Below are 26,409 nucleotides of genomic sequence, written 5' to 3'. Positions count from 1 at the left end.
AATATGACTTATGACCGGTCCTTGTCAAAGCATCCTCAAAGTCACGTGATCAAAATTCAGGCACTTGGCAATTGACACGTTTTTACAACAGTTGCAGTATCCCGTGGTCACATGTTTGTCCTTTGCGACCTTCCCAGCTGGCTTTCGACAAGCAAAAAGAAGCCAGATTCACTTAATGACTGTATACATTTAACAACTTCAATGACTGACTTAACAACGGTGGCAAAAGAGCTCATAGCATTGGGTAGGACTCTCTTAACAATCACTTTGCTTTGCAATGGAAATTCTGGTACCAATTGTGGGTAAGTTGGGGACTGCCTTAAGGCCAGAAGCTAATATGCAGCAGAATCAGTGCTAAATTAAAAAAAAAAAAAACCTGTGGTGCAATCGAGGCTCATAGTTTTCTAAGAACAGAACAATAATTCTGATAACATAAATTAAAAACACAGCAGATGAACATTTTCAATTCCAATAACAGCCAATGATTTATCATACATCCTATTTAGATCCTTTATCTTAGGATACACATGGAAAACTCACCCACCTGACATATTAAGAGGAATCAACCACTTCCTTTTTTGCTGATTTCGAAAACTGCAGCTGTCATAATTATATGAAAATGGATAATTTTAGCAACTCATTTGAGTTGGCAGTAATTATATTTCTAGAAGGCTGCTAGCAGTACCCCTTGAAATCCCCAGATATAAATATGAGACTGTGGAAAATTACTGCCCGTGTGTTATTTTGAATGTGACCCAATTTTTTGTGCAGGCCTTTAAATCAATTAACCAATTTTATTTGCTTTTACGGGCAGTCCTTGACTTATGACCATAACCATTGTAAGTCGTGATGGTCATAAAGCACATCATCACGGTGACCGGACCCAACTTTACAATGTTTCTTGTGGCAATTGTTAAGCAAACCCCTGCAATGACTAAGCAAACGCCACAACTGTTAAGTGAATCCACTGTTTGTTGTTACCGGGTGGTTAGGCTAGAAACCCGAAGTAAGCACCGGTTTCTAGCAAAACCGTTGTAAATTTCAGTCATGTGAATGCGGAGAGTTGCAACAGAAGGGCTGCTTGCCAAGTACCCAAAATGCAGTCATGTGATTGGGGGTGGGGGGTGGGGGCTGATATTGGAAGTTTGAAACCAGGTTGTAAAGTAGCTTTTTGGGGGGGTTATTGTAACTTTGAAAAGCAACCGGTCATAAGTTAAGGACTCCCTGTAATTAGATTTAAATGTAGATGAAATAAAATTCAGTTTTATCGTGACCTGACCACCGCTAATTTGGAAATGGGAGGGTCCCACAAGAAGGGAGGGAGAGTAAAAAGGGTCAAAATGGCAACTGCAAACTTGTAATATAAGACCCATCCCTTGCTATGTATGTCACTCATAACACCCACATCATTGGTGAGTGCTTCAGATGTGTGCCATGCTATGATTCATGCAAAACAAGGCATTCTTTGGCTACCAGGAATTTTTAAGAAGAGGTTGGACTGGACTGAACCCCTGAAGTAGCCACCCAGCATCATGGAAGAAGCTAGAACCATTATTATTTTTTGGAGCCTGCTTGCTTTTATTTTATTCAGGAATTTAAGGAGGTGTACCTAATGATTAGAGGGACGCAGTGGCTCAGTGGCTAAGACATTGAGCTTGTCGATCGAAAGGTCGGCAGTTCGGCAGTTCGAATCCCTAGTGCCCCGTAATAGGGTGAGCTCCTGTTACTTGTCCCAGCTTCTGCAAACTTAGCAGTTTGAAAGCACGTAAAAAATGCAAGTAGAAAAATAAGGACCACCTTTGGTGGGAAGGTAACAGCATTCCGTGCGCCTTTGGTGTTTAGTCATGCCGGGCACATGACCACGGAGACGTCTTTGGACAGTGTTGGCTCTTTGGCTTTGAAACGGAGATGAGCATCGCCCCCTAGAGTCGGGAATGACTAGCACATAGGTGCGAGTGGAATCTTTACCTTTACCTAATGATTCCTCCTTTTGTTTTTCCTCATAATAAAATTCCTTTGAGAAAGTGGCTGATCCAAAATCATCTGTCTTCCATGGCTGAAGACAAAAAAGAACCAGAGTCTCCTTGGCCTTGGTCCAGCACTTTTAATCATTACACCACCCTGGGCTCTCTTCTTATTTTGGATCCAAAGACTGTCCTGACCACAAATCTGTCCTCCTAGAAGGACAAATTTGTCTCATCCTTGACCTGGAGTGCCTACTCTGGATTTCTAGAAAGTTCAGTTGCTTCTCTGAAGCCAAACTTTCTTTTAACTACTTGACAATGGCGGATGAGTTTTCTCTCCAGCCCCTGTGTTCTCTTTTGCTCCTCCTGGAAGGTTAAAAATGGAAACAGTGCTTTTCTTTCTTTAAAGAAGCTGAGGCCCAAATAAGGTGATCCCTGAGCGCTAAAGATGCCAGGACTGACTGGGTTCCAACTTATCTCTTAGAAAGGTTGCCTGTGAAAAGAAGAGGGAGCCACCGGGGACACAATCAGAACTGTAGCCTACCACAGCGAGAAATTTCTCCGAGAACTTTATCTTCACTTGCTGAAGTGCCCATTTCTCTCCACGCAGCCTCCAACTGAAGGCTAGCCTTCACCTTCTCTCTTCTACATAAAAAGCACCTGAAGCCATCTTTACTCCAAACCGCAAAGATGGAAGCCATCAAGAAGAAGATGCAGATGCTGAAACTGGACAAGGAGAATGCCATTGATCGAGCGGAACAGGCTGAGGCGGACAAGAAAGCAGCTGAGGACAAGTGCAAGCAGGTGAAGGGTCTGCGTGTGATGTGGACGAGTGTGCATTGTTTGCAGGGTATTTGTGCGTGCTTTTTGAATGTGCTAGATGTGGCCAGAGTTGTATGTATTGGTTGTGGTACAATTGCTGGAGTAAATACTTGGGTCTTCCTTATAGAGCTTTTCCATTTGGGTAGTTTAATGCAAAGAAGGACTCGGGGATGACATGTTAGCTGTCTTCCAATATCTAAGGGGCTGCCACAAAGAAGAGGGGGGGGGTCAACCTATTCTCCAAAACACCTCTAAGCAGAACAAGAAGCAATGGATGGACATTAATCAAGGAGAAAAGCAACCTAGAACTAAGGAAAAATTTCCTGACAGTGAGAACAATTAACCAGTGGAACAACTTGCCTTCAGAAGTTGTGAGTGCTCCAATATTAGAGGTGTTTAAGAAGAGATTGGACAACTATTTGTCTGACATGGTATGGGGCTTCCTGCTTGAGTAAGGGTTGGACTAGATTAGAAGAACTCCAAGGTCCCTTCCAAGTCTGTTATTATTCAAAAGCAGGGCTTGTTCAATTGTGTCATTTCCATGTTAGAGACTCAAGGCTGAGGGGACGCAGATTTCCCTTTATAAGTGGGGCTTACTCTCAGATAAATGTGTGGGGGAGTGCTGCACACCCTCAGGAAGTTTAAGGCGGAGATAAAGTCATCCCTCGTGTTCATCGATACCAGATTGTTCTTGGTAATTAGACAAACACTGTTACAATTTTTCATTTTTAGGTATAACGTATTTCCTCTAGAACAGGGAATTATTCTGAAACATCCCATTTACTCTGCCTACCCTGCCCTCAGTTTTCCTAAACAAACTGTTTGAAAGGACTGAAGGGACACTGAACAGCTGTCTCATATTTTCTGTGAGGATGGATGAGGTCATGGCTGATACGATGGAAGGAGGATTAAGAAGTGCTTATTTGTAACTTCTGTAACAGAGGGAGAGCACAGATTGCTCGTTATCTGGGTTTAATGTTGACCTTTGGGGCCAGGACTCTGGCATGGCTGGTGGGGGCTGTGTTACTTTCCCTCTACAATGCAACTAAAATGTTGCTAGGATGAAGCCGTTGCTTCCTTCTCAACTCCTGATGGATGTTTCGACTGTTCCAGCTATCAGCTCCGTGTAGCTTCTTGAGCCAAATGAACTGCTGTAAATATACAGAACTGGACATGGATTCAGACCTGATATATGTTTTCCTATTCAAATGGATACAGCTGGCCCAAATGGGTTCAGGCCAGGCAAACCACTTCTCACAAAATTATTCCTATGAACAGCATACAGATATAAGCTCCACTGTGTAAGAACTGAATATTTCCAAGTCCAAGAATAGGCTTCAGATGTTCTTCCATTTCCCATTTTCTGATTTTGGCAATGAGAACTTCACCTATTGCACAAACAGATGATGTCACTTGTTTCATTCTGGCTTGTGGGCTGAACACCATGATTTGTCACTTAGTATGTGGTAGGATCTTAGCCATTCTGGCTTACTCACAAACCTTGAATTATGGCTTAGAGCAGGGGTCTCCAACCTTGGCAACTTTAAGACTTGTGGACTTCTGGCTGAGGAATTCTGGAAGTTGAAGTCCTCAAGTCTTAAAGTTGCCAAGGTTGGAGACCCCTGGCTTAGAGCAATGTATGAGCCTAGCTAATAATGTGCTTCATTGTTTGAGAACTTTTGAAAAAGTGTGATGTATCTTTAGGGTGCCCAGTGTCCACTTTGCTTTCTTCTTCATCACTGGAGCAGTCTTGGGAAAAGGAGGGACTGGACAAATTTCTAGAACAGAATTTGAAGTCTCCTAAATAAACTTGACTAAAATATAGAGCATTTAAATAGCATTTTGAGTATGGTATCAGCCCCAAACCTGAACTGGTTCAGTGAGGGGTACTTCTTTGCATCTAGGGTCAAATTTTCCTAGCCTATCAGAAGATGGAGGACAAAGCATTCTTTCCCAGCGCTCAGAAGCCAAGGAACAGCCTGACACATTATCACCAGCCAGTCACTAGATAACAGAAATTCTCTTCAGTAGAGGGACAAACTGACACTCAGAGCATGCTCAACGTGATATAAATAGCTGCTTTCAGGAAGCAATATGGATTTATATGGGAAAGTGGAAGGAGAGCGAGTGCCATTAAGATAAGAAAGGAGCATATTTTGGCCGCTCATTCTAAAGGAACGGCTTGGAAAAAATGACCCTGTAAGTAGCCAAATCAAGTCTCACTTTGAGCTAATGAAGCTATTGTTTGATTAACTATGGCCTACAAAATAAACCATGCTTAAATAGGCTCACCATGGTTTACACTCCAAAAATAGCTGATTTCGTGCAAGATCCTAGGGCACAAGCAGGTTAGGGATTAATGCAATGGGTGAAGCTAGGCTCAGCCATACAAATCATTTACATATAGCATAAATACATGGGATTATGCATACAATATGCTAATCCAAATCAATCTAGCTATGATGTCATTTACTTGGATTTGGATTAGCATATACAAATGTACGTGTATGCAACTGCTAATAATATTAAGCTATAATGTAGTTTGATTTTGTCTTAGTAGAATGTGAATTCATCTGCTGATTAGCACTGTCTGCAAAGCAGATAATTATGGATTGTTCGACAAACAACAGTAGCTGGGATCACACACTATACTAACCCTAAACTGAACTACATTACGATCTAGCTTAATAAATGAACCCGACATCAAAATCATCATCTGTAATATTTCTTCAATTGCCAAAGGGAAGCTGATGGCTATTATAGAAACACAGTTTTCATTTTGCTAGCTCTTTCAAGATGTTTGGAAGTCTTCTATTGAAGGGGCTGAGCAAAAGGGGTATCCTGGGGTCAGAATTGGAAAGAAATTTGTTATTTTAGAAGCGATGACAAGCAAAAGTAAGAAGATACCTTATAGATTGCACCTGAAACGTATCTTTCTCCCGTGTAACTGTGTATTAATTTTCATGGAGAGGCATAATTTGCCCAATACATATCAGGCTTACTGTTGAAGAGAAATAATATTCACACATGCAAAAAGATCACTATCAATAAATGAATGTTAATAGACCCAAAGCAAAAACAAAGCATTGAGTGTGTGTGTGTGTGTATGAAATTCAGTGGTGAAATCTAATTTTTTTTACTACTGGTTCTGTGGGCGTGGCTTGGTGGGCGTGGTGTGGCTTGGTGGGTGTGGCAGGGGAAGGATACTGCAAAATCCCATTCCCTCCCCACTTCTGGAGGAAGGATATTGCAAAATCCCCATTCCCTCCTCACTGTGTATTTTATCTTTTGGCTGTTCACCGCCCTGAGTCCTTCAGGAGTAGGGCGGTATATAAATTTAATAAATAAATAAATAAATAAATAGATAGATAGATAGATAGATAGATAGATAAATAAATAAATAAATAAATAAATAAATAAATAAATAAATAAATAAATAAATAAATAAATAAATAAATACTCCTGGGAGAAGGATATTGCAAAATCTCCATTCCCACCCCACTCCAGGGAAGGATACTGCAAAATCCCCATTCCCTCCCCACTTCTGGAGGAAGGATATTGCAAAATCTCCATTCCCACCCCACTCTGGGGCCAGCCAGAGATGGTATTTGCCGGTTCTCTGAACTGCTCAAAATGTCCGCAACCGGGTCTCCAGAACCTGTCAAAACCTGCTGGATTTCACCCCTGATATAATTCCCAGAATTCCCCAGTCAGCATGATGTTAGAAATTTGAGAAATGTTGTCTTAATGGCTAACTTTGATCTCTGGGTAGATGGAGGATGAGCTGATGGCTTTGCAGAAGAAGTTGAAAGGAACAGAAGATGAGCTGGATAAGTACTCTGAAGCTCTCAAGGATGCCCAGGAGAAATTGGAGCAAGCTGAAAAGAAAGCTACAGATGTAAGTATAGACTCTTCATGGGGGTTTCTGAGAAGGGATTTTGGGAAAAAGAGATTTGGGGGACTCAATGAGGTAGAAGACATGGTTAGTGACAATGGATAAACTCTGAAGCTTCCAAGAATTTGGACCTTATTGTATCAACAACAATTTAATAATAGGTGGCAACTATTACTATTTCCATAATGCAAACTGTAAGATACTTGTATAGTGAAGCCAGAACACAGGTAGTCCTTGCTTAACAATGGTAACCCGTCACTAAGTGATATGATTGTAAAGCATGCCATCATATGACCATGCTGCATACTGGCAGCAATTCTGGTTGCTGTTGTTAAACAAATTATAAAGCCCTTTGCTACCTCCCGCTGGCTTCCCCATCGACTTTCCTTGTCAAATGCTGTCAGTGAAAGTTGCAGATGGGAGTCCCATAGCTGCGAGATATTGTGACGTCATAATTGCGAGCCAGTCACCAAGCACCCGAATCATGACCACATGATCGCAGGGATGGTCAAAACTATGAGGATCTGTCGTAAATATTCCTCATTCGGTGCCATTGTAACTTTGGTTACAGAATGAGTGATCGTTGAATGAGTATGTAGCGGTAATTCTCCCAAAACTTGAGGGTTACTTAAGGAAGACATTGTTAATGCTCCAACAAGGCAGAGAGAAGGGAAATTATAGGAAATTGAACTGGACCAGAACTGCATCAGCCAGAGCATATTATTGGTACAGCATATTAGCGTTAGCTGCAGAAGTGTATACATTCCCCACTTCCAATAGAAGAGAGTATAACTCAGGGTTGAGCCGTGGAGTGTTTGGTGCACTCTGAGCTTGGTTGTTTGCTTGCAGACATTTCATTACCCATACTCAGTCATATTGATAATGTTGCCTAGTCTGGGTGTCAGCAACCCATGGCTCTGGAGCCGCATGCAGCTCTTTCGTTCCCCTGCTGCGTCTCCCTATCGGCTGAACCCACCACTGGCTGGCAATACCCCTCACCCTCCCCTTGCAATCACTCCTTGCTTGCCCTGAGAGAGTTGAGAGATGAGATGAGATGAGATGAGATGAGGGGGGGAGGGGGGGAGAAAGAGGGAGGGAGGGGGGAGGGAGAGAGAGACACCTGTTCCCCACAGAAAACACTGGAAGCCACAAAACCTGGGTAGGCGTTGCTGGTGTGTGTGTCATGTGACTGGGTGGGAATGAGTGACATTGAGTTGGCCACACCCACTCAGGTTTTGATGCTCCCTGTGTTTTCTTTTCTGTGGGAAATGGGTCCAAATGGCTCTTTTGAGTTTTTAAGGTTGCAGACCCCTGGTAGTCAAATAATTGAACCATCTCTAAGCTCAGAGTGCACCAAAACCTCCTAATTCTTCCCACTGCTGATTTCATTTCAAAAACAAGGAAACTAATACATTCGCGCACTATCCTTCTAAGATCCATACCCTAAAAAGCTTTATTGTCCCAATTCATTTCAAAACACATATAACCAAATGATGGTCACTTCCAAGCTTCTTCTTGTGGAGGGGAGGTTCTCTTTGGTGCTTTCTGAGTTTGCTGCACTGATGATGTTACCTAGTTTGGTAATGCAAGAAAAGAGCTAAGCTCAGAGAGTACTAAGGACATCTACAATTCAACTTTGAGATACAAATATTCTTTCCTAAGCTGCTTCTTTTTGCAACTCCTTGCAAATGCAGTTGAAATTTTACAGGGAAAAAACCCTGAAAGTGTGACCTCTTACCATTTGGAGCCGAACAATCAAAACTGATGTATGAACTACTGGAAAGTTTTAGCATGGAGAGGAAACAAGTTCCAGCTTCTCCATAGTGTTGCTGCCTTGTCCAGTTTGGTCTTTGGCCACAGAAACTGAAGCTGTAATCTGTGAGCTTAACTCTTGCTTTAAAGTATTTGCACTTTCCTCCTCAGTCTAAAGGTTCTTGGAACTGTTTCAAGAATCGTAGGAGCCAAATGATCCCTGCCTTTGGCACACATTGTAAAGAAAGAACCTGGAAGGAAGAAAAGATAGGGAGGAAAAGAGGAAGAGGGATTTTTTTTCCTGATAGCAGAAACTTCTGTGTGGAAAAACTCAGCCAGTTACAATAATTGGGAAGTAAAAGTTGCTTCCTGCTTTCTCCTAAAACTTATTCAGTCTGAGCTGAAGGCTGCCTCTTTATTCCACGTTTTCTACAAAACATGTACAAGATTTATTTGCAATCTGCCTTTATTAATTTTACAAATAACTCAAGATGTCAAACTTATCCAACACAACCTTCCTCCTCACATTTTCTCCACAATAACAACCCTGTGAAGTGAGTTGGAGAGCGAGCGAGAGTGAGAGAACGAGAGGGAGGGAGAGAGAGAGAGAGAGAGAAAGAAAGAGAAAAAAAGAGAAAAAAAAGAAAAAGAAGAAAGAAAGAAAAAGAAAGAAAGAAACTGGCCCAAAGTCACCCAGCTGGATTTCATGGCTAAGGCAGAACTAGAACTTAGTTTCCCACTTTCTAGCCTGGTGCCTTAACCACTAGACCAGAGTTCCCCAACCTTTTCAGCTTTGCAGACCGGCGGGGGAGGGGGGAAGAAGGGATGGTCCAGTGGTGGGATTCAGCCAGTTCGCACCACTTCGGGAGAACCAGCTGTTAACTTTCTGAGCAGTTTGGTGAACTGATTGTTGGAAGAAATCATTAGGGCAGAGAACCGGTTGTTAAATTATTTGAATCCCACCACTGGGATGGTCCCATGTGTGCAGCGGGCAAGTGCACACGTACAAGGTTGCCTGCTGCTTGAGCAAGTGGGGATGTGTGTGCATTCACATTCGTCCGCCACTTCCGCGGCCTGGTTCTGAAAGGATCACAGCCAGGTAGTGGGCCATGGCCCTGGGGTTGGGGACCAGTGGTGGGTTGCCCCCGGTTTGGACCGGTTCTTGCGAACTGGTAGTAAAACCAGGGGCAGCCTCCGCCCACCCACCCACCCGGATGTTGTCATAGTCGATCTGCGCATGCGCAGAAGCTTCTGTGCATGCGCAGAAACTTGGTGCACACGCAATCCCGTTGCGAATCAGTAGTAAGGGTAAGTAGAACCCACCCCTGTTGGGGACCCCTGCATTAGACCAAAGCGGAAAAATCTGTTTAGCCACACTGAGTCTGTGGGAGGTGGTCTGCTCCTCCATGCTACACAAGGATCCCTGCCTTGGTCCCACCCTCTCACTTTTTCTAGTCACACAGAGCAGGCCAAGGAAGCCCCTTTGAAGGCTCTGTATTTGGGGGAGAAAAATCCACAATTGCTTTTTTGACCAGGATATACTGACCCAATCTTTATGAGTAACTTCGAAAGTGAACACTCCCTTAATACAGGAGCATACAGCCACTAAGTGAGGGACAAAAGGAAGATGCCACTAGAAGAGAACATTTGCAGCTGAGGGTTAAACAGTGGCGTCTTTGGGCTCTCTGGTTATTTGCCTGCAGGTGTTTCTTTACCCAACAAGGTAACCTCATCCATGTAAGGGAGTGCAGAGTTTCCTATTTATACAAAGTAGCTTGCCCTAATATTGGTGAGGGTGTGGTTTGCTACTTGGTAGTTTCTTGATTAACATATTATTTTCTGCTTGATGTTTGCTTGGTGTTAATCCCTGCTTATCCGGGTGTTGGCTGCGGAAGAGAATGTATTCCGGTTTTTTGGTTTCCTTAACTTTCGTATTGTTTATTTTGTATAGTGTGTAAATGTAGTTTATGTGATGGTTAATTAATTTGTCTGAATGCCAAACTTCCTGGATTTTCCTAACATCTGTGGATTTAGCTTGGTCTACGGTGCTAAATTTCCCAATTGAAACTATTGAGTCTGTCCATGCGTTGTGAGATTTAAGGAATTTAGGAAGGTGATCTCAGAGCCAGCTCGACCGCTTCCAATTAGGGCTTAACCAGTTGGCATAAAAGTCCTAGTAGGCGTATTTGTGCGCCCACTAAGCTTCCTTTCTTTTGCCATTTAACATGTTATTAACATCTAGCCTATTTTGTTGATTTATGCTTGAGTAGACTGTGTATTCAAAGGAACCAGTTGAAGCAGGTTATGCTAACGCAAGCAATGGCTGCCTTTCCAGGTGGATTTTGATCCCCCAAACCGGGCTGATCTTGATTTGATGATCCCTAGGCATCGTACCCCGCGTGTTACCAAGCACACCAGGGCTTGCTTGGGAGAAATCTTGTCTGGAGTTAGTTCGACCCCCACAGAGTTCCCTGATCTTATCGTATCCGCCCACCAGAAGAGAGTTGGAACGTCTGAACGCGCCCTGGGTTGGTGCAGAAACTCGGTTTTCTTTCTTTCTTGAACGAGGCACCGGCTGAGAGCGGGAACTCCCGCCAGACTTGACGGCGCGGAGGCAGACAAAGCGCCCTCCGCCTCCAAGCTCTCCTACTCCCCAAATTCCCAGCCGGCCCGGAGTCCCTCCCAGCACTTCCAGGTGGGGCAACCCTGAACCGCCTTTCTTGCTGCCACTCAGCAGACGCTTGGGAGACAGCAGCCTCGCCAAAACCATCGGCCCAACAAAGGATGCCAGGAGCCGCCCAGCCAGCCCGCCCTTCCCGCCCCTCAAGCCCCACCTCGCGCTCCCGAAAGGGCTCGTTTTGGCTGGGCCAGCGGTGGCCACGTCACGGCCCCGCCCTCCAGCGGTGCTGACGTCAAAACCCCTCCCCAGCTGCTTTCCTCCCGCCAGCACCGGAGCCGCATCCTTGCCGCCGCCGCCGCCGCTGCCACCGCGGGGCCCACGTGTAGCTCTCTCGCCGTCGCCCTTCTTTGGCACCGGGATCCCACTCCGAGCAGCCCCCGTCCCCGCCGCCGCTAGGATGGCAGCCACTACAGGATCGCTGGAGGCGGTGAAGCGCAAGATCCAGGCGCTGCAGCAAGAAGCCGACGAGGCCGAAGACCGCGCCCAAGTCTTGCAACGCCAGCGCGATCAGGAGCGGGAGCTGCGCGAGAAAGTGAGCATCGACGGCGGGGGAAAAGGCTCGGGGCGGCCTCCCTCCCCCGCTCCCCCCCGCGCTCTTGCCTCTCCTCCGCTTCCTCGCCTGCCTTCCTCCTCTCTTCCCGCATCCCAGACCGCCGCCGCCTGATCTGCCTTTTGCCCGTATAAGGCAAGGCTGGAGGACGGGCGGACGAGGGTGGAGCCAGCCCGGCTACCGCTTTGCCTTCCACGTCTGCCAGGGCGGCACCGCCGTCTCTTTTCTTCCCCCTTTTCTCCTGCATCGCGGGGTCTGCTGCCCACAGCGCTTCGGCTACCGTTCTCTCTTCCCTAGCCTTCCTCCGGCGTTTTGCACCCCAGATCTCGGCCGGCGAGGCGGGGCGGCCCGAGCGGCAGGAACCAGCGTCTCCCTGGCTTGGATTCCCCGGCTCCCGCTAAAATTAATTCAAGATTTCGCCTGGCCGGGGAATTAAAAAAAAAAAAAAAGGAAAAAGAAAAAAAAAAGAGGAAGCTCTCTCGGCTTGCAATGAATGGTCCGAGCGCACCCAGATCTGCCCCGCCTCCCCCTCCTCCTCCTGTTTCCCTTCCATCGCTATCTCGGATATGGGGAGGGGGGGCCTTAAGTGCCGACGGATTTTGGGGGGGCCTCCGAAGACAAGGACTTGGACAGCATGCCTGGAGATGCTTTCCAATGTGGTCTGTTCCTTTTTCCTTTCTCACCTTCCCTCTTTCCAAAACTGTAGGAAGCCCAGCTAATGGAAAAGAAACAAACAAGCACCCCACCAAGCTAACAATCTCTACGTGGGTCCTTCCCTCCGCCCACCTGCCTCTTCCCTTCTTCATCTTCGTCTGATCCAATCTTAACTTTTTCGGTTCCATAGTGGCTTATTGGAGAGGGGGCTCTTCTCCAGCCTCTTTGCCGGTTCCTTGATCTCCAGTTGGGACATTGGGCCAGATCCGGTGGACTTTTATGTAGACTGAGCTTATACTCCAGGAAGGGGGAAAAAAAAGATCTTCCTCTCCTTCTCTGAAACTGCTGTCCTTCTCCTCTTTCAACGTCCATTAAATGATTCTTTCTGAGCCTGCAAGGTAGGACTTGGCTTTTAACCCTCTTTGAGTGTTGAGTCTGCCCAGGAGTTGCTCTCAGGAGGCCTTCGAGACTCTTTCAGAAGTTGAATTTCAAGAGGGGTGGGGAGGCTGGCAATAATTTTTTTCCCTAAAGGGTTTTTTTTTTTTATGTGCAGTTTTATGTCACTTCAGTTCCCTTCGCTGAGGTTTCTAAATAGCCTTTGAGTCATTGAGGATTTTTCTCCCTCTCTCTCATCCAGGCTGAAGGAGAGGTGGCTGCTCTCAATCGCCGGATCCAGCTGGTGGAAGAAGAGTTGGATCGCGCCCAAGAGCGCCTGGCCACAGCTCTGCAAAAACTGGAGGAGGCAGAGAAAGCAGCTGACGAGAGCGAGAGGTATCTAAAGGCGGATCTGGGCTGAATGGCTGAGGAAGTGCTTAGTCTGGTCTTTGGCAGCAGCTCTTCCAGTTGAGAGTACAGCTAATTCTTTTGTCAATCCCAGGTTCTAAAAATCTTGGTCCTCATTCTGACTACTTTAGATCAGGGGTCTCCAACCTTGGCAACTTTAACCCTGGCGGACTTCAATTCCCAGAATTCCTCAGCCAGCTTTGCTGGCTGGGGAATTCTGGGAATTGAAGTCCGCCAGGGTTAAAGTTGCCAAGGTTGGAGACTCCTGCTTTAGATAACCAGTTGAGATCAGCGCTGCCTTATTTCAGTAAAGGACCATGAATTTAAAGTTCATATAATCAAAGGAATATACAGGTAGTCCTCCACTTACAGGAGTTCATTTAGTGACCAAAGTTACAACGGCACTGAAAAATGTTCAACTTAGGACCATTTTTCACACTTACATCCATTGCAGCATTTCCCACGGTTACGTGATTTACATTCGGGTGTTTGACAAACCGATTCACATTTATGACGGTCACCGTGTCCCGGAATCGTGTGATTCCCCCTTTTGTGACTTTGACAAGGAAAAGTCAAGGAGAAAACCAGATTCACTTAGCAACCGTGTTGCTAATGTAAGACCTGCAGGGATTCACTTAACAAATGGGGTGAGAAAAGTCGGAAAAATGGGGCAAAACTCAACAAATCTCCCACTTAGCAACATAAATTTTGGGCTCCGTTGTCGTACGTTGACGACATGTATATTGCCCATGTGTGCTCCCAGCCTCCCTACAAATTTTCTGTAAAAATAAGAGACAAAGACTACTGTGGTAAACAGTATAAAGTTAGTTGTGTCTTGATATGTTCAGGATCAGGTCATTCATTTTACAACTTTCCCCCCTTGATTTAGAGTCAGATTGAGAGCAAGTTTGGTGTAATGCTTAAGGCACAAGGCTTAGAAACCAGGAGACAGTAAATTCTAGTCCTGCCTTAGGCTCAAAGCCAGCTGGATGATCTTGGGCCAGTCACTTCCCTCTGCCCTACGATGGAGGCAATGGCGAACCACTTCTGAAGAACCTTGCCAAGAAAAGTGCAGGGGCTTCTCCTTGCAATCTTTGAGAATCAGACATGATTGAATGGAAGAAAAAAGTTACATGGATGAAGAGAAACCTCTGGTCATTTCCATCCCTGACTCTGTTAGCCTGTTTTGCTTTCTCTTACTATGAGGCTTAAAGTACAGATTGACCATCCATGAGTTTAATTTTGCATGTGGCCCCCAAATACTCTGCCCTGTTAGAATTTAGTGACAAATTGCTAATTATCAGCCGTGTAATATCTCCCCAAAATTTAAATATCAGAATGTTCGTTTCCTGAAAGTCTAGGAAAAAGATTAATTTTGAGACTGGCAGTCCTGCTGAACATTGCCTTCAAAGCCATGAGAAAAATGTGTACCATGAAAATGTGGTCTACTTTAGCTTTAAATAGTAAAAATAATAATAATATGCAGGCTAAATGAAGAAGATAATGTGTTCCTGGAAGTTCAATGGATCCAGAGTGGCCTAATAAAAGTGACTTTAACAATAAGGCAGCTTCATAAAATCATCCGAGAATTACTTCCTTGTAAAAGGAAATCAGAGCTAGAGACATTTGTATACTAAGCTACCTTAATCAGCTACACGATCAGCTTTGCTCCTGGTTTAGCATATCTGTATTCTTGGTCTTAAAGAGAGTCAGCTAAAGCATCTTTAAAAAAAGAAAGAAAGAAAGAAAAGCCTGACAAGTCCTGACAAGAAAACTGAGGAATGAACAAGAACAAAAGTTTTTACGCTGTTCAGTTCATGTGGCTTTCTTTGATGATTGTTCTCGGTACTTTCGGATATTGATTGGGGATGGAAGAGGGCAGTGGACGGTTTGCACACATTCGGTGGCACATGTAGTCTTCAACTTACAACAGTTCATTTAGTGACCGTTTAAAGTTACAACGGCACTGAAAAAGTGTCTTGTGACTGTTTTTCACAGTTACTACCGTTGTAGGATCCCTATGATCAATGTGATCAACATTCAGATGCTTGGCAACTACACTCGTATTTATGATGGTTGCAGTGTCCCGGGATCATGTGATCCCCTTTTGGGATCTTCTGACAATGGGGCATCCAGTTTCATTCAACCACTGTGTAACAGCTGCAGTGACTCGCTTAACATCTGTGAAAAGAAAGTTTGTAAAATAATGTAAAATCCACTTAAGAGCTATCTCATTTAGTGACATAAATGTTGGGCTCAATTCAGTGGTGAAATCCAAATTTTTTTACTATGGGTTCTGTGGGTGTGGCTTGGTGGGCGTGGCTTGGTGGGTGTGGCAGGGGAAGGATACTGCAAAATCTCCATTCCCACTCCACTCCAGGGGAAGGATATTGCAAAATCTCCATTCCCACCCCACTCTGGGGCCAGCCAGAGGTGGTATTTGCCGGTTCTCTGAGCTACTCAAAATTTCTGCTACCAGTTCTCCAGAACCTGCTGGATTTAACCCCTGGCTCAATTGTCATAAATTGAGGACTGCCTGCAATGTACCTTGTTTAAGAAGTTTTCACAAGCCTAGGAAGTTTGTTTATTTAAAACATTTATGCAGCTGACCGTATTCTAACCAACTCTGGGCGGCTCCCAGTAAAAAGATAAAACAACATATAAAATCATATTAAAACTATAAAACTAAATGGATAAAAACAACGAAAACCTGGCACCAAGTCAACCTTCTACTGTGCCATTATTCAATCATCTCCCAGCACTTGAGAGGGAAAGCCAGGTCTTCAAAGCTTTACAAAAGTCTAAGAGGGCAGAGCCCTCCTGAACTTCAGGGAGAAAGATGTTTGGTAGGGCAGGGACTGTCCCTGAAATGTCACACTTCCTAACTTCCATTAGAGGACAATATTTAGGGGAAGGGGCTAGGAGCATGCCCACTTTAACTGCCCTGGTAGAAAAGGTAAATGTCTTTAGAGAAAGGTGGTCCTTCAGATATGGCCCTCTACCACAGGGGTCTCCAATCTTGTCAACTTTAAGACTTGTGGACTTCAACTCCCAGAATTCCTCAGCCAGCAAAGCAAAGCTGGCTGAGGAATTCTGGGAGTTGAAGTCCACAAGTCTTAAAGTTGACAAGATTGGAGACCCCTGCTCTACCGTATAGATTGCAGGAGATTAGCCACTGATACCTTCTACTAAAGTATTTCTCAACTTTAGCATCTTTAATATGGCTGGACTTCAACTCCCAGAATTCTCCAGCAAGCAAGAGTTAAAGTTCCACAGATTTTTAAGTTGCTGAGGTTGTAAAACGGTCCTCTAATAATACAGCTACAAGAATTATTAACAACGTAAGGAAAGCATGCTGACCATGGCTCTTTGAAGTCTTTCCTTTTGTTCTGTGGTGTACCTGTTAATCTGTATGGGTGCATTGGGAAACACAATTTGGTTTGTATACATTCTCTGGGCAATGTGATAGGAAGGGCTTACAATGGAGCAAGTGACAACAATCCTAAACTCTATCCCCTTGCCTTTCTCATTGAGATGCATTGGGAAAAATCATTGAGGATTTTTTTCCCCCAAACCCTAGCCTGACCTACCTAATTTTCAGATTTAGCCTTCCATTTTCCAGCTTATTCTCCTAACTCCAAATTTAATCCTGTTCTACTCCGTTTTCAGACAGGTAACTTGCTGGCAGAAAGACAGATAAACAAAGTTCTGGTCCCTTTTCATTTTGTTTTTAGAAAAAATAAAAAACATACCTAAAGATTATATCACAACGGTGACTATATATTAACAGCCACTAGAATTGTAATAATCATGTTTTGAAATGTGTTTGAATATTAGTAGCTCAGATTGGTAGTTAGGCTGTTGGTTTGAGCTCTGAGCTTGGCAATTTGGTTGCAAACGTTTCGTCACCATTCGAAGAGACATCGTCAGTGTGTTTGAGTTGTGCTCGTCTAAAGACCTGTGTTCTGAAAGATGAGCACAACTCAAAACACACTGACGATGTCTCCTCGAATGGTGACAAAACGTTTGCAACCAAGTTGCCAAGCTCGGAGCGCAAACCAACAGCCTTATCATGTTTTGTTGAGCAAATATTTTACTGTCAGTTGATGAGTAAAAAAACTATGAAATACAATCCCAACAAATAATATTACTGCTATAAATTGCTTTGTGTTTAAAAGGATACTAAGGAAAAAACCTAAGCTGCTCTTAGTGATTATTGTAAAATTTATTGATCTACTACACTTTTCCTGGTGTTTAGCTGTACTGATATGTAAAAGAATAACAGAGTTGGAAGGGAGCTTGGAGGTCTTCTAGTCCAACCCCCTGCTCAAGCAGGAAATGTGAACTTCAACTCCTAGAATTCAAAGTAAACATTAAGTTGATTTATACATAGCCATAAAAAGTACCATATAAATATAAAGACAAATGAGCACAACAGTAGATGGCAGAAGCATTATGCACATCAATACTTATTTAAGTAGAAAAGTCTAAAAAATACCAACAACATATAATAATAAAACATAGAGGGATGTAGAGATTCAGGAACCCATTCCTAGAAGATTTGCAGTGTGGACCGACTAGCCAGGATTAAGTTTTATTATACACATAATTATGAAATATACTTTGCACAGCAAGATCGGTCACTTTTTTCCAGTTGTTGAACAGATGTGAAAGTTGCTGTCCATGCAGGACTCTGCTGCCTTATTGGTCTTGATAGACACTCGAAATATGGATCCCACCAAGACACATATAACATCTGTAGACAACTTTCCCAGAGGGTTTAAAAGTATTCTTTTGGCTGCTTCCACAGAGGTATGAAGGTCATTGAAAACAGAGCTATGAAGGACGAGGAGAAAATGGAGATTCAAGAGATGCAGCTGAAGGAAGCCAAGCACATTGCTGAAGAAGCTGACCGCAAATATGAGGAGGTGAGGCAGCTATCCTGAGAGAGAGGGGAACATCTGGGAACAGTTTGGGGCAGGGACATGTTCCAGGGCACCTGTCATGCTGCGGGACATTCTGACAGTTTGAGCTGATTTGAAAGCTGGCAAGCGCAGTTGCCCTAAAGAAACGAGGAAAAGGCTGCAAACTCAAAATGTCATTTGTTACCCCATGTCTCCTAGCCTATTTTGGTGGAATTACAGCCCAGAGGTGAAGCTCCTGGATTTTTTTTTCCCCTGCAGGAGGCCTTGGGCTTAATTCCTAAAGTTTAAAACTGCCTCTGGCAGCATGTCTGGGAAATCCTTGCTCTGCTCGAAAGATCTGGAGTAAGAGATAAAACTTGGCTAGACAAGTCACAAAGTGGGCGGGGATTAGGTAGTTTCCCAAGAGCCTGAGCTGCGGTTTCAAAGGTAGTTATAATGAACCTGGTGAGTTTCAATGATGCCCTGAATCTTAATTTTATTTTGATTGAATTCCTGTGCTTCTCGGGAGCCCTGATTTGTATGTTCTCTTTGGAATGTGCTCCAGTCTATGTTGCAAATTTAGAACTTAACATTTCAAGTTAACGCATAGGAACAGCCCTGATAGAAACATTATTTGTGACTCAGTAACCAAACAGGAACGCGGTGGCTCAGCAGCTAAGACCCTGAGCTTGTCGATCAGAAGGTCGGCAGTTCAGCGGTTCGAATCCCTAGCTCCGCATAATGGAGGGAGCTCCCGTGACTTGCCCCAGCTTCTGCCAACCTAGCAGTTCGAAAGCATGTAAAAAATGCAAGTAGAAAAATAGGGACCACTTTGGTGGGAAGGTAAAAGCGCTCCATTGTGCCTTTGGCGCTTAGTCATGCCGGCCACATGACCACGGATACGTCTTCGGACAGTGCTGGCTCCCTGGCTTAGAATAGGAGATGAGCACCGCCCTCTAGAGTGGAAACGATTAGCACACATGTGTGGGGGAACCTTTACCTTTACCTAACCAAACAGAATCACTGAGAAAATATCAAGGTGATCAGAGTTTCATCACTGCAGCTGGACTCCATAATGTTCCAAGGAAGTGCCAATTTTATTTAAGTACCAGTTCGCTATTTTTGGAGTGCAGATGTTGACCGTAATAGATACTTTATGTTGGAACTATATTGTTTGGGGCACACAGTGATTTTTTTTTTTAAACTTTCTCCAGGTTGCCCGTAAACTTGTCATTCTGGAGGGAGAACTGGAAAGAGCTGAAGAACGAGCTGAGGTGTCTGAACTGTGAGTTGATCATTGCTTGTCAGAAATCTGATTAAAGCAAGAAACTCATTAGTTACCTGCAGAGTAACTTCTAAAAAGTGCTTGAGGGCATCCAGAATCATCTTTCCCAACCCGTGTTCTCTAGGCACTTTACACTTGCTGTAATTTCTGGGCCACTTTTCAAGGGAAACTTCATGTGGAGCATTGCAGCTAATAATGAAGGCTGTTGGGCACAAGCTGATTGTGCCTCTCAGCTGTCTATATGCCTGTTTGAGCTCTATTCAGAACATTGCCAGACTTGACAGTCGTCTCTCTTGGAACTATAGGTTTACTTGGTTGTTCTTCAGCTTGTTGTTCCCTCATCTAGCCACCTATGGTGTGTGAGGATGGTCTTGGATGTGTGTAACTATACCAGAGAGTCTTGAGTTTTACGTTGTCAGCATCTCTCTCTCTCTTTCTCTCTGCACTTCTAACCCACCCATTCAGGGGTGGGCTTCAAAAATTTTAGTAAGGGGTTCTCTGCCTGGTTGCTGGGTGGGCGTGGTCATGGTGGGCGTGGCCTAGTCGGCCTCCTGCACCACAGCGAAGGGGGGCATTTTGCCCTCCCCAGGCTCCGGAGGCTTTTCTTGAGCCTCCGGGAGGGCGAAAACGGCCTCCCCAGGCCCATTTCCAGTCTTCCCAATCTTCCGGTAGGCCTGTTTTTTGCCCTCCCCAAGCCTCCGCACGTGTCCTGCACTTAACTGTATCCAAAACAGGCCGCCTGGGGACTGAGGGGAGGGGAGGGGTGGGGAGGGTGGGGCCAGCCAGGAGTGGGATTTGGGGGTTCTTCAAACTGCACAGAATCTTATCTAGAGGTTCTCCCAAACTACTGCGAACCCCCAGCAGCCCATCCCTGCCCCCATTTCTGAAGAACTCTGGTGGCATGCAGCAGTAGGGGAAAAAAATCATAATAATCTCCCAAATTAATTATACAAAATGAACACCTCCATACAAGATCAGTAGGAGATAAAGGATTCTTGAAACAATACAGCTTTGACTTCCTTAAGGAGTACTCACAAGAGGAGGGCTGGATGTATTTCCTTGGTAGAGACTTCTATAAAGTAGGGATACCACAGAAAAAGTCAGTCATACCTTCCACCCTGTGAAGATCACTGGAGGAGAAGAACTTTCAACAGGCGGTGTGTCAATCACCAGATGAGCAGATTACATTCCAGTATCTCCTGGCTTCAAATCCCCTAATAATGTACCAGCTGTTTTATATAGGTGTGAAACTGTACTGCAGACTTACAGTACTTTGCAGTATAATTATTAAATGCTTAAGACACCAAACACAGTTCCCAAAGTGCTGAGTACTGAAACTGACTTTTTTAGAGCAAAATCACTATCATGATGTCTCTCATTACAGCCTTAAAGGCCCAATTCAGGAGGTCCTCGTGTTTAATGGTGTCATGGTGTCAAGGGTTGCAGAGAGATCGCCCTCTTCCATTTTCCTATCAGAATGACTGGGTTTGATTCTATTCCCGAAACATTCCAATCCGGACTGGGTTTAGATAATAGTAATAGCACTTAGACTTCACAGTACTTTATAGCTCTCTCTAAGCAGTTTACAGAGTCAGCTTATTGCCCCCAACAATCTGGGTTTTTACTGACCTCGGAAGGATGGAAGACTGAGTCCCATTAGGATCAAACTCCAGACTGTGGGCAGAGTCAGCCTGCAGTACTGTATTCTAACCACTGTGCCACCACAGCTCTTACATTTAGGATAATCCTTAACCTCTGAGAACAGGTCTTCTTTAATGCATGCTGAAATCGCATCTTTTCCCTCAGAACTGGGGATGGGAGTTTTGCTGCTTTAAGGGAATGGTTTTAATTTTCCTCACACTTCATATTTTGAAAATGTTTTATGTTTTCATTATGGGTTGTCTTCTTGAGATGTTTACATGTAAGAATGCTGGATACAAATAAATTACAAAATAGGTGAAACAATGGGTCAGTAAAGAGGTTCTTAAGAATTCTGAGGGCAGTGATGTTTTCATTTAAAGAATAGAAGACTGGAAGCTGAAAGTGGGTGATTTCTTTTGCTTTGTGTAGGAAATGCAGTGACCTGGAGGAAGAACTCAAAAATGTCACCAACAACCTGAAGTCCCTTGAAGCTCAATCAGAGAAGGTTGGTGGTTCCTAAACTTTTAGGAGTCAGGAATTCCGGGTTTTTTTAAAGGTTCAAGTATAGATGGGATGGATAGGCCTCTGCTCTTATTATGAACCATTGGGGTGATTTCCTTTTCCTTTATATTCCAGTTTAGTAGCCTGGGGTTTTATCTTCTCTGCTCAGACCTATTAAGAAGGTGAAGCAAGGTGAATGGACTCCGTTAATACGGTGATGGATGCACCATTGAAGAATGAAAACTAGGTTAGGGATAGAAATCATGAAGAAAATTCAGCTACTGTGTTTCCCCGAAAATAAGACCTGGTCTTATTTCCTTTTCGGCTCCAAAATAAGCAACAGGGTTTATTTTTGGGGGATGTCTTATTTTTCCCCCCAGGTACTTTAAGAGTATAAATATAATAAACTAAACTAAACTAACTAAACATGGGAGGCCCACTTCTTTTGCTTACTTGCTTGCTGCAAAGTGTGAGGTGGAGCTGCCCCATGTGCCCTGCACTGGCTTACCTTAGGGCCCCCACAGCCAGGACATTCACACCCCGACGCTTTGCGGCTGCAGCTCCAGTATATCATTCAGCCTCCTGCTCCTTTGCAGCTGGTGAGCAAGCGGAAGAAGTGGGCTGGCGGCCATGCGAGGTCCTGCTGGACGGGGCTGCCGTCTCTGCCGCTACAAGGCAAGGCAGGTGTTGGGGCATGGATGGCCTGGCTGCGGGGGCTCTGAGGTATTGTATAAGCTATTGCAGGGTGCATGAGGCAGCTCCACTCCTCTGCCTCGCCTCGCAGCCACAGCACCACAAATAACCAAACAGAATGGACCGGCTGTGCAGGCCTTAAGCAGGGCTTCTTTTCGGGATAAGTCTTATTTTCAGGAAAATATGTATGTGGTCAGAATAACAAAATAACAGTTGGAAGGGACCTTGGAGGTCTTCTAGTCCAACCCTCTGCTCAGGCAGGAAACCCTATACCATTTCAGACAAATGGTTTCCAATTTCTTCTTAAAAACCTCCAGTGTTGGAGCATTCACAACTTCTGGAGGCAAGTTGTTCTAACTCAGGAAATTTCTCCTTAGTTCTAGGTTGCTTCTTTCCATTATTAGTTTCCATTCATTGCTTCTTGTCCTGCCCTCAGGTGCTTTGGAGAAAAGTTGCCCCCCTCTTCTTTGTGGTAGCTGCTTTGTTGTTTAGTTGGTGTCACTAAAGGTTGACACCAACTTGATGGTACAATTGATTAGCCTCTAGTGCAATCTGATTTTTTTTAAGGGAGTTCCATATGCTAGTAAATGAGTAGACATATAAAAATATTAAATACCATATATTGGATGTTCATCTATTGCAAAATACATCAACAGGCCATTGATTTGAAGCTCATCACTTCAGGGTAATAAAACAGCAGGGATAAAGGAGCCTGGATAGCTCTGCAGACAAGGCACTGTAATTTAACACCAGCTGTCTGCAATTAAAGTAAGTTCGAATCTTGCCAGGCTCAAGGTTGACTCAGCCTTCCATCCTTTCTAAGGTAGGTAAATTGAGGACCCAAAGCTGACTTTTCATACAAAAGTATGAAGGCTATTGCTTAATGCACTGTAAGCCGCCCTGAGTCTCCAGAGAAGGGCGGCATATAAATCAAATTAAATACATATATATATATTATATATATATATATATATATGTATGTATGTATGTATGTATGTAAACAGCAAAGGACTGGCCCACGGTGAGCTTGCGAACTCCGCTTTTGGCCGCGATGGACTTCTGCAGCCCTCTGTCAGAGAAAACTGAGCTCAAGGGTGTGAGTGGCCTCCCGAGCCTTTTTTCCATTGGCAGAGGGTTGCAGGAGGCTGTTGCAGCCAAAAATGGAGCTTGGGTGCCTATTTTCACTGTCAGAGCACTCCGTCTACCACAGGCACCCCCAACACGAGTGACATCAGGCTGGCCATACCTCCTGTGCCCCCCCCCCGAGGTCAGACACAACCCTGATGTTTTTTTTTTAATTTGATTTATATGCCGCCCTTCTCCGGAGACTCAGGGCGGCTTACAATGCGTTAAGCAATAGCCTTCATACTTTTGTATATTTATACAAAGTCAGCTTATTGCCCCCACAAACTGGGTCCTCATTTCACCTACCTTAGAAAGGATGGAAGGCTGAGTCAACCTTGAGCCTTGGAGAGATTCGAACCAGCAGTAAATTGCAGGCAGCTGTGTTAATAACAGGGTGCGTAGACCACTGTACTATCAAGGCTCTTGTGGCCCTCAATGAAATCAAATTTGACACCCCTGTCCTACAGGAAGTCCAGTATATAAATAATTAAGAAATGAGATGGTTTCACTTCCTTTTTTTCTGCAATTCTCCCTCTCTCCTCTTACAAACAAAATAATGGATGTTAACCTTGTTTTCATAGTATTCTGAAAAAGAGGACAAGTATGAAGAGGAAATCAAACTTCTGACTGACAAGCTGAAGGAGGTGAGTGAAGCCAGTGATCGTGTTGGCTTAGAGTCGGGAGGAGGAAAATGACATCTGATCACAACCTAGTGCAACCTTTTCATTGCTGTAATCTCTGTTCTTAGGCTGAAACACGAGCTGAGTTTGCAGAGAGAACAGTTGCTAAACTGGAAAAGTCCATTGATGATTTGGAAGGTATGGGATAAAGCTTTTGAAGTTTGGGGTGGAAAACTTTTAACGGGACACTGTTTGCATCATTACATTTCCGTGAATTGGCCTCTAGAACAGAGGTCTCCAACCTTGGCAAGTTTAAGATTTGTGGACTTCAACTCCCAGAATTCAACTCTGGGAGTTGAAGTCCACAAGTCTTAAACTTGCCAAGGTTGCTCTAGAAAGCTTTTTCCTGCCCTAGAGTGTTTTATGGCAGTCTCGCTCAGTTCAGCACCCGAGGATAAGAATAACTAAAATTAAACATTTCTCATCTTCATCGTGAATTTGATAGGTTGGTCTTCAGGTGAGCAAAGATCATTCTTTGCAATTTGCCTAGCTTTTGGATTTTTTAAAAAAAATAATTACTGTAATAATTTAATGAAAGATCTAAGAACTCAAAGTAGCATATATATAATACTGAATAGGGGAGTGCAAAATGTTTTGAATTACAATTGTTTTGAAGGCAAAGAACCTTCTGAGGTCAAAACAGCTGTCCCAAATTTGAAATATCCTAATTTGATTACTTGGAAATGTTTTATGCTTGAAAACAACCTTCTTTGTTGTCCAGACATATCCAGGGTGATTATGACAGGCTAGTGTAAGCAGCTCAGATTTAAAATGTTCTTCACTCTCTGAAAATTGAATGTTTAATCTTTCCAAAATTCTCAACTTTCTGTTGCTGAAGTTTTCATTTTCATATTCATATTCATCTTGCATTTCTGTGTTTTAACATTCATTTCTTTCCCTTTCTCTTCCACCTCTCCTTGCTCTGGCAACATCTCTGAACTTGTCTATGCGCCTGTTACTTCGGCATTTCATCCTGCCTCTGTCGCCACACTTTGCCCTGCAGATGAGCTGTATGCTCAAAAGTTGAAATACAAGGCCATCAGCGAGGAATTGGACCACGCACTCAATGATATGACTTCCTTATAGTAGATAAATACAATGGAGCTTTCTGTCCTGCTGGGTGTTTCTGCTTAAGCAGCTTCTGCTTCCTTTTTCTCTGTGTGCTTTCACAAGTCTTTTCCTGTAAAAATTGCACTTTGATTAAATATATATATATATATATTTCAGGAATCTTTTCTCATTTGCCATTTATGAAGTACAAGGCATTTGTTCCTTGTTTCCTGTATAAAATGATAGTCTGTTTCACTTGAACACTGAATCAGCTTGAACACAGATTCAGTGGAACAGTACAGAGTTGGAGATTATTTATGTAATTCTCCTGAAAATAAAAATGTCAATTTTTCCATTTGAATCTGGAAATCACCCTAACCCAATGAAATCAGGCCATTTTGTGGGAAATTCAGTCTGGAGTTTTCCTTTTTGGGGTATAAAATCTATCTCCAGCTAATTCCTCCTTTGAGCAGTGGGTTGGGCTTTGATGACCTTTGACCAGTGTTACAACTGACAACTGTGACTTGCTGAACTCTTTAAATCTTTCACTAATTCAGTTCCTGTAATAAAGGGTTGTGGTACTTTTGCTCCTCCGGATGTCAGACTTCCTGGGTGTTTCTTTCTTAAATCTCACCATCCCAGAACAGGTTTTTCTCCTTCAGCTGGTCCTTTGGGATGAATGTATCAGGAACAAGAATAACATTAAGATTGAGGGAAAAGATGTAATGGAAGGAACATGGCTGTTTTGAAACAGAGGCAACTAAAATTGGAACATGAATTGGAATGTGAATTCAGAACCAGTCCTATTCTTTTGAAATTGTTTTTTTTTTTCTTAATATTTTTTTTTCCCATTCTCACCAGAAAAAGTTGCCCTAGCGAAAGAAGAGAATTTGACTCTGCACCGAACGCTGGATCAAACCCTCTGTGAACTGGGCAGCATATAAAATCTGTGGGGAAAGCACCCAGACGTTGAAGGTCAAGAAAACCTGACAGTCATGTTTGGATTGGCAGCTTCTTTTTTTTTCTAAACCCACTTTTCTTTTTTTCTTTCTTTCACATTCTGCAAAGAGCAAATATGGGACCAGATCTTTTCTCCCCCCCCCCACACTTTTGAAATATTAAGGCTTTAGGCACAAACTGAATGTAGGCTTCTATTCTTACCCTGTCCTATATGACAAGCACATTGTGAAACTGGAAAACTTGTCTTTTTAATCTTTTTTTTTTTTTTTTGTATGTGGATCCTTCCAAGGTGCTAGGCCCCATCCAGTACTGGAAACACACAATCCATACGTGTCCTGCAGAAAACTGCTTTTTTTTCCCCCTGCCAGTAAGGTGCTTTTCATGGCAGTTTGCAGCAGAAAACATATTTGCCCTTGTGTGTGGATCTGGGTGAATCCTCCGTGGTAGGATTCTCATGTCCTTGGTTTGTT

General features: G+C 43.8%; 1 protein-coding gene across 1 annotated transcript; it reads left to right on the top strand.

Moving 5' to 3' along the window:
* The first annotated feature begins 2,447 nt into the window (after positions 1-2,447).
* TPM4 (tropomyosin 4) lies at positions 2,448-25,576 on the top strand. Its single transcript, XM_070943231.1, has 9 exons — positions 2,448-2,768; positions 6,559-6,684; positions 12,955-13,088; positions 17,911-18,028; positions 19,219-19,289; positions 21,360-21,435; positions 23,831-23,893; positions 23,998-24,067; positions 24,933-25,576. Exons 1-9 carry the CDS (start codon positions 2,655-2,657, stop codon positions 25,013-25,015), a joined length of 855 nt encoding a protein of 284 aa, XP_070799332.1. The 5' UTR covers positions 2,448-2,654; the 3' UTR covers positions 25,016-25,576.
* Positions 25,577-26,409: the final 833 nt, after the last annotated feature.

Source organism: Pituophis catenifer, unplaced genomic scaffold, assembly GCF_029215685.1.
Source record: "Pituophis catenifer annectens isolate HBS135680 unplaced genomic scaffold, rPitCat1.0.hap2 SCAF_1, whole genome shotgun sequence".
Classification (NCBI taxonomy): domain Eukaryota; kingdom Metazoa; phylum Chordata; class Lepidosauria; order Squamata; family Colubridae; genus Pituophis; species Pituophis catenifer.
The sequence above is the reverse complement of the archived record's forward strand: the minus strand, read 5'-3'. Positions and strand labels throughout refer to the sequence as shown.

Bases quoted from the DNA above. Each gene is read 5' to 3' on its own strand.
- TPM4 (XM_070943231.1), top strand. From the start codon at position 2,655: ATGGAAGCCATCAAGAAGAAGATGCAGATGCTGAAACTGGACAAGGAG. The intron at 21,436-23,830 runs GTTGGTGGTTCC...TTGTTTTCATAG, and splicing joins TTGAAGCTCAATCAGAGAAG to TATTCTGAAAAAGAGGACAA. The intron at 24,068-24,932 runs GTATGGGATAAA...TTTGCCCTGCAG, and splicing joins GTCCATTGATGATTTGGAAG to ATGAGCTGTATGCTCAAAAG.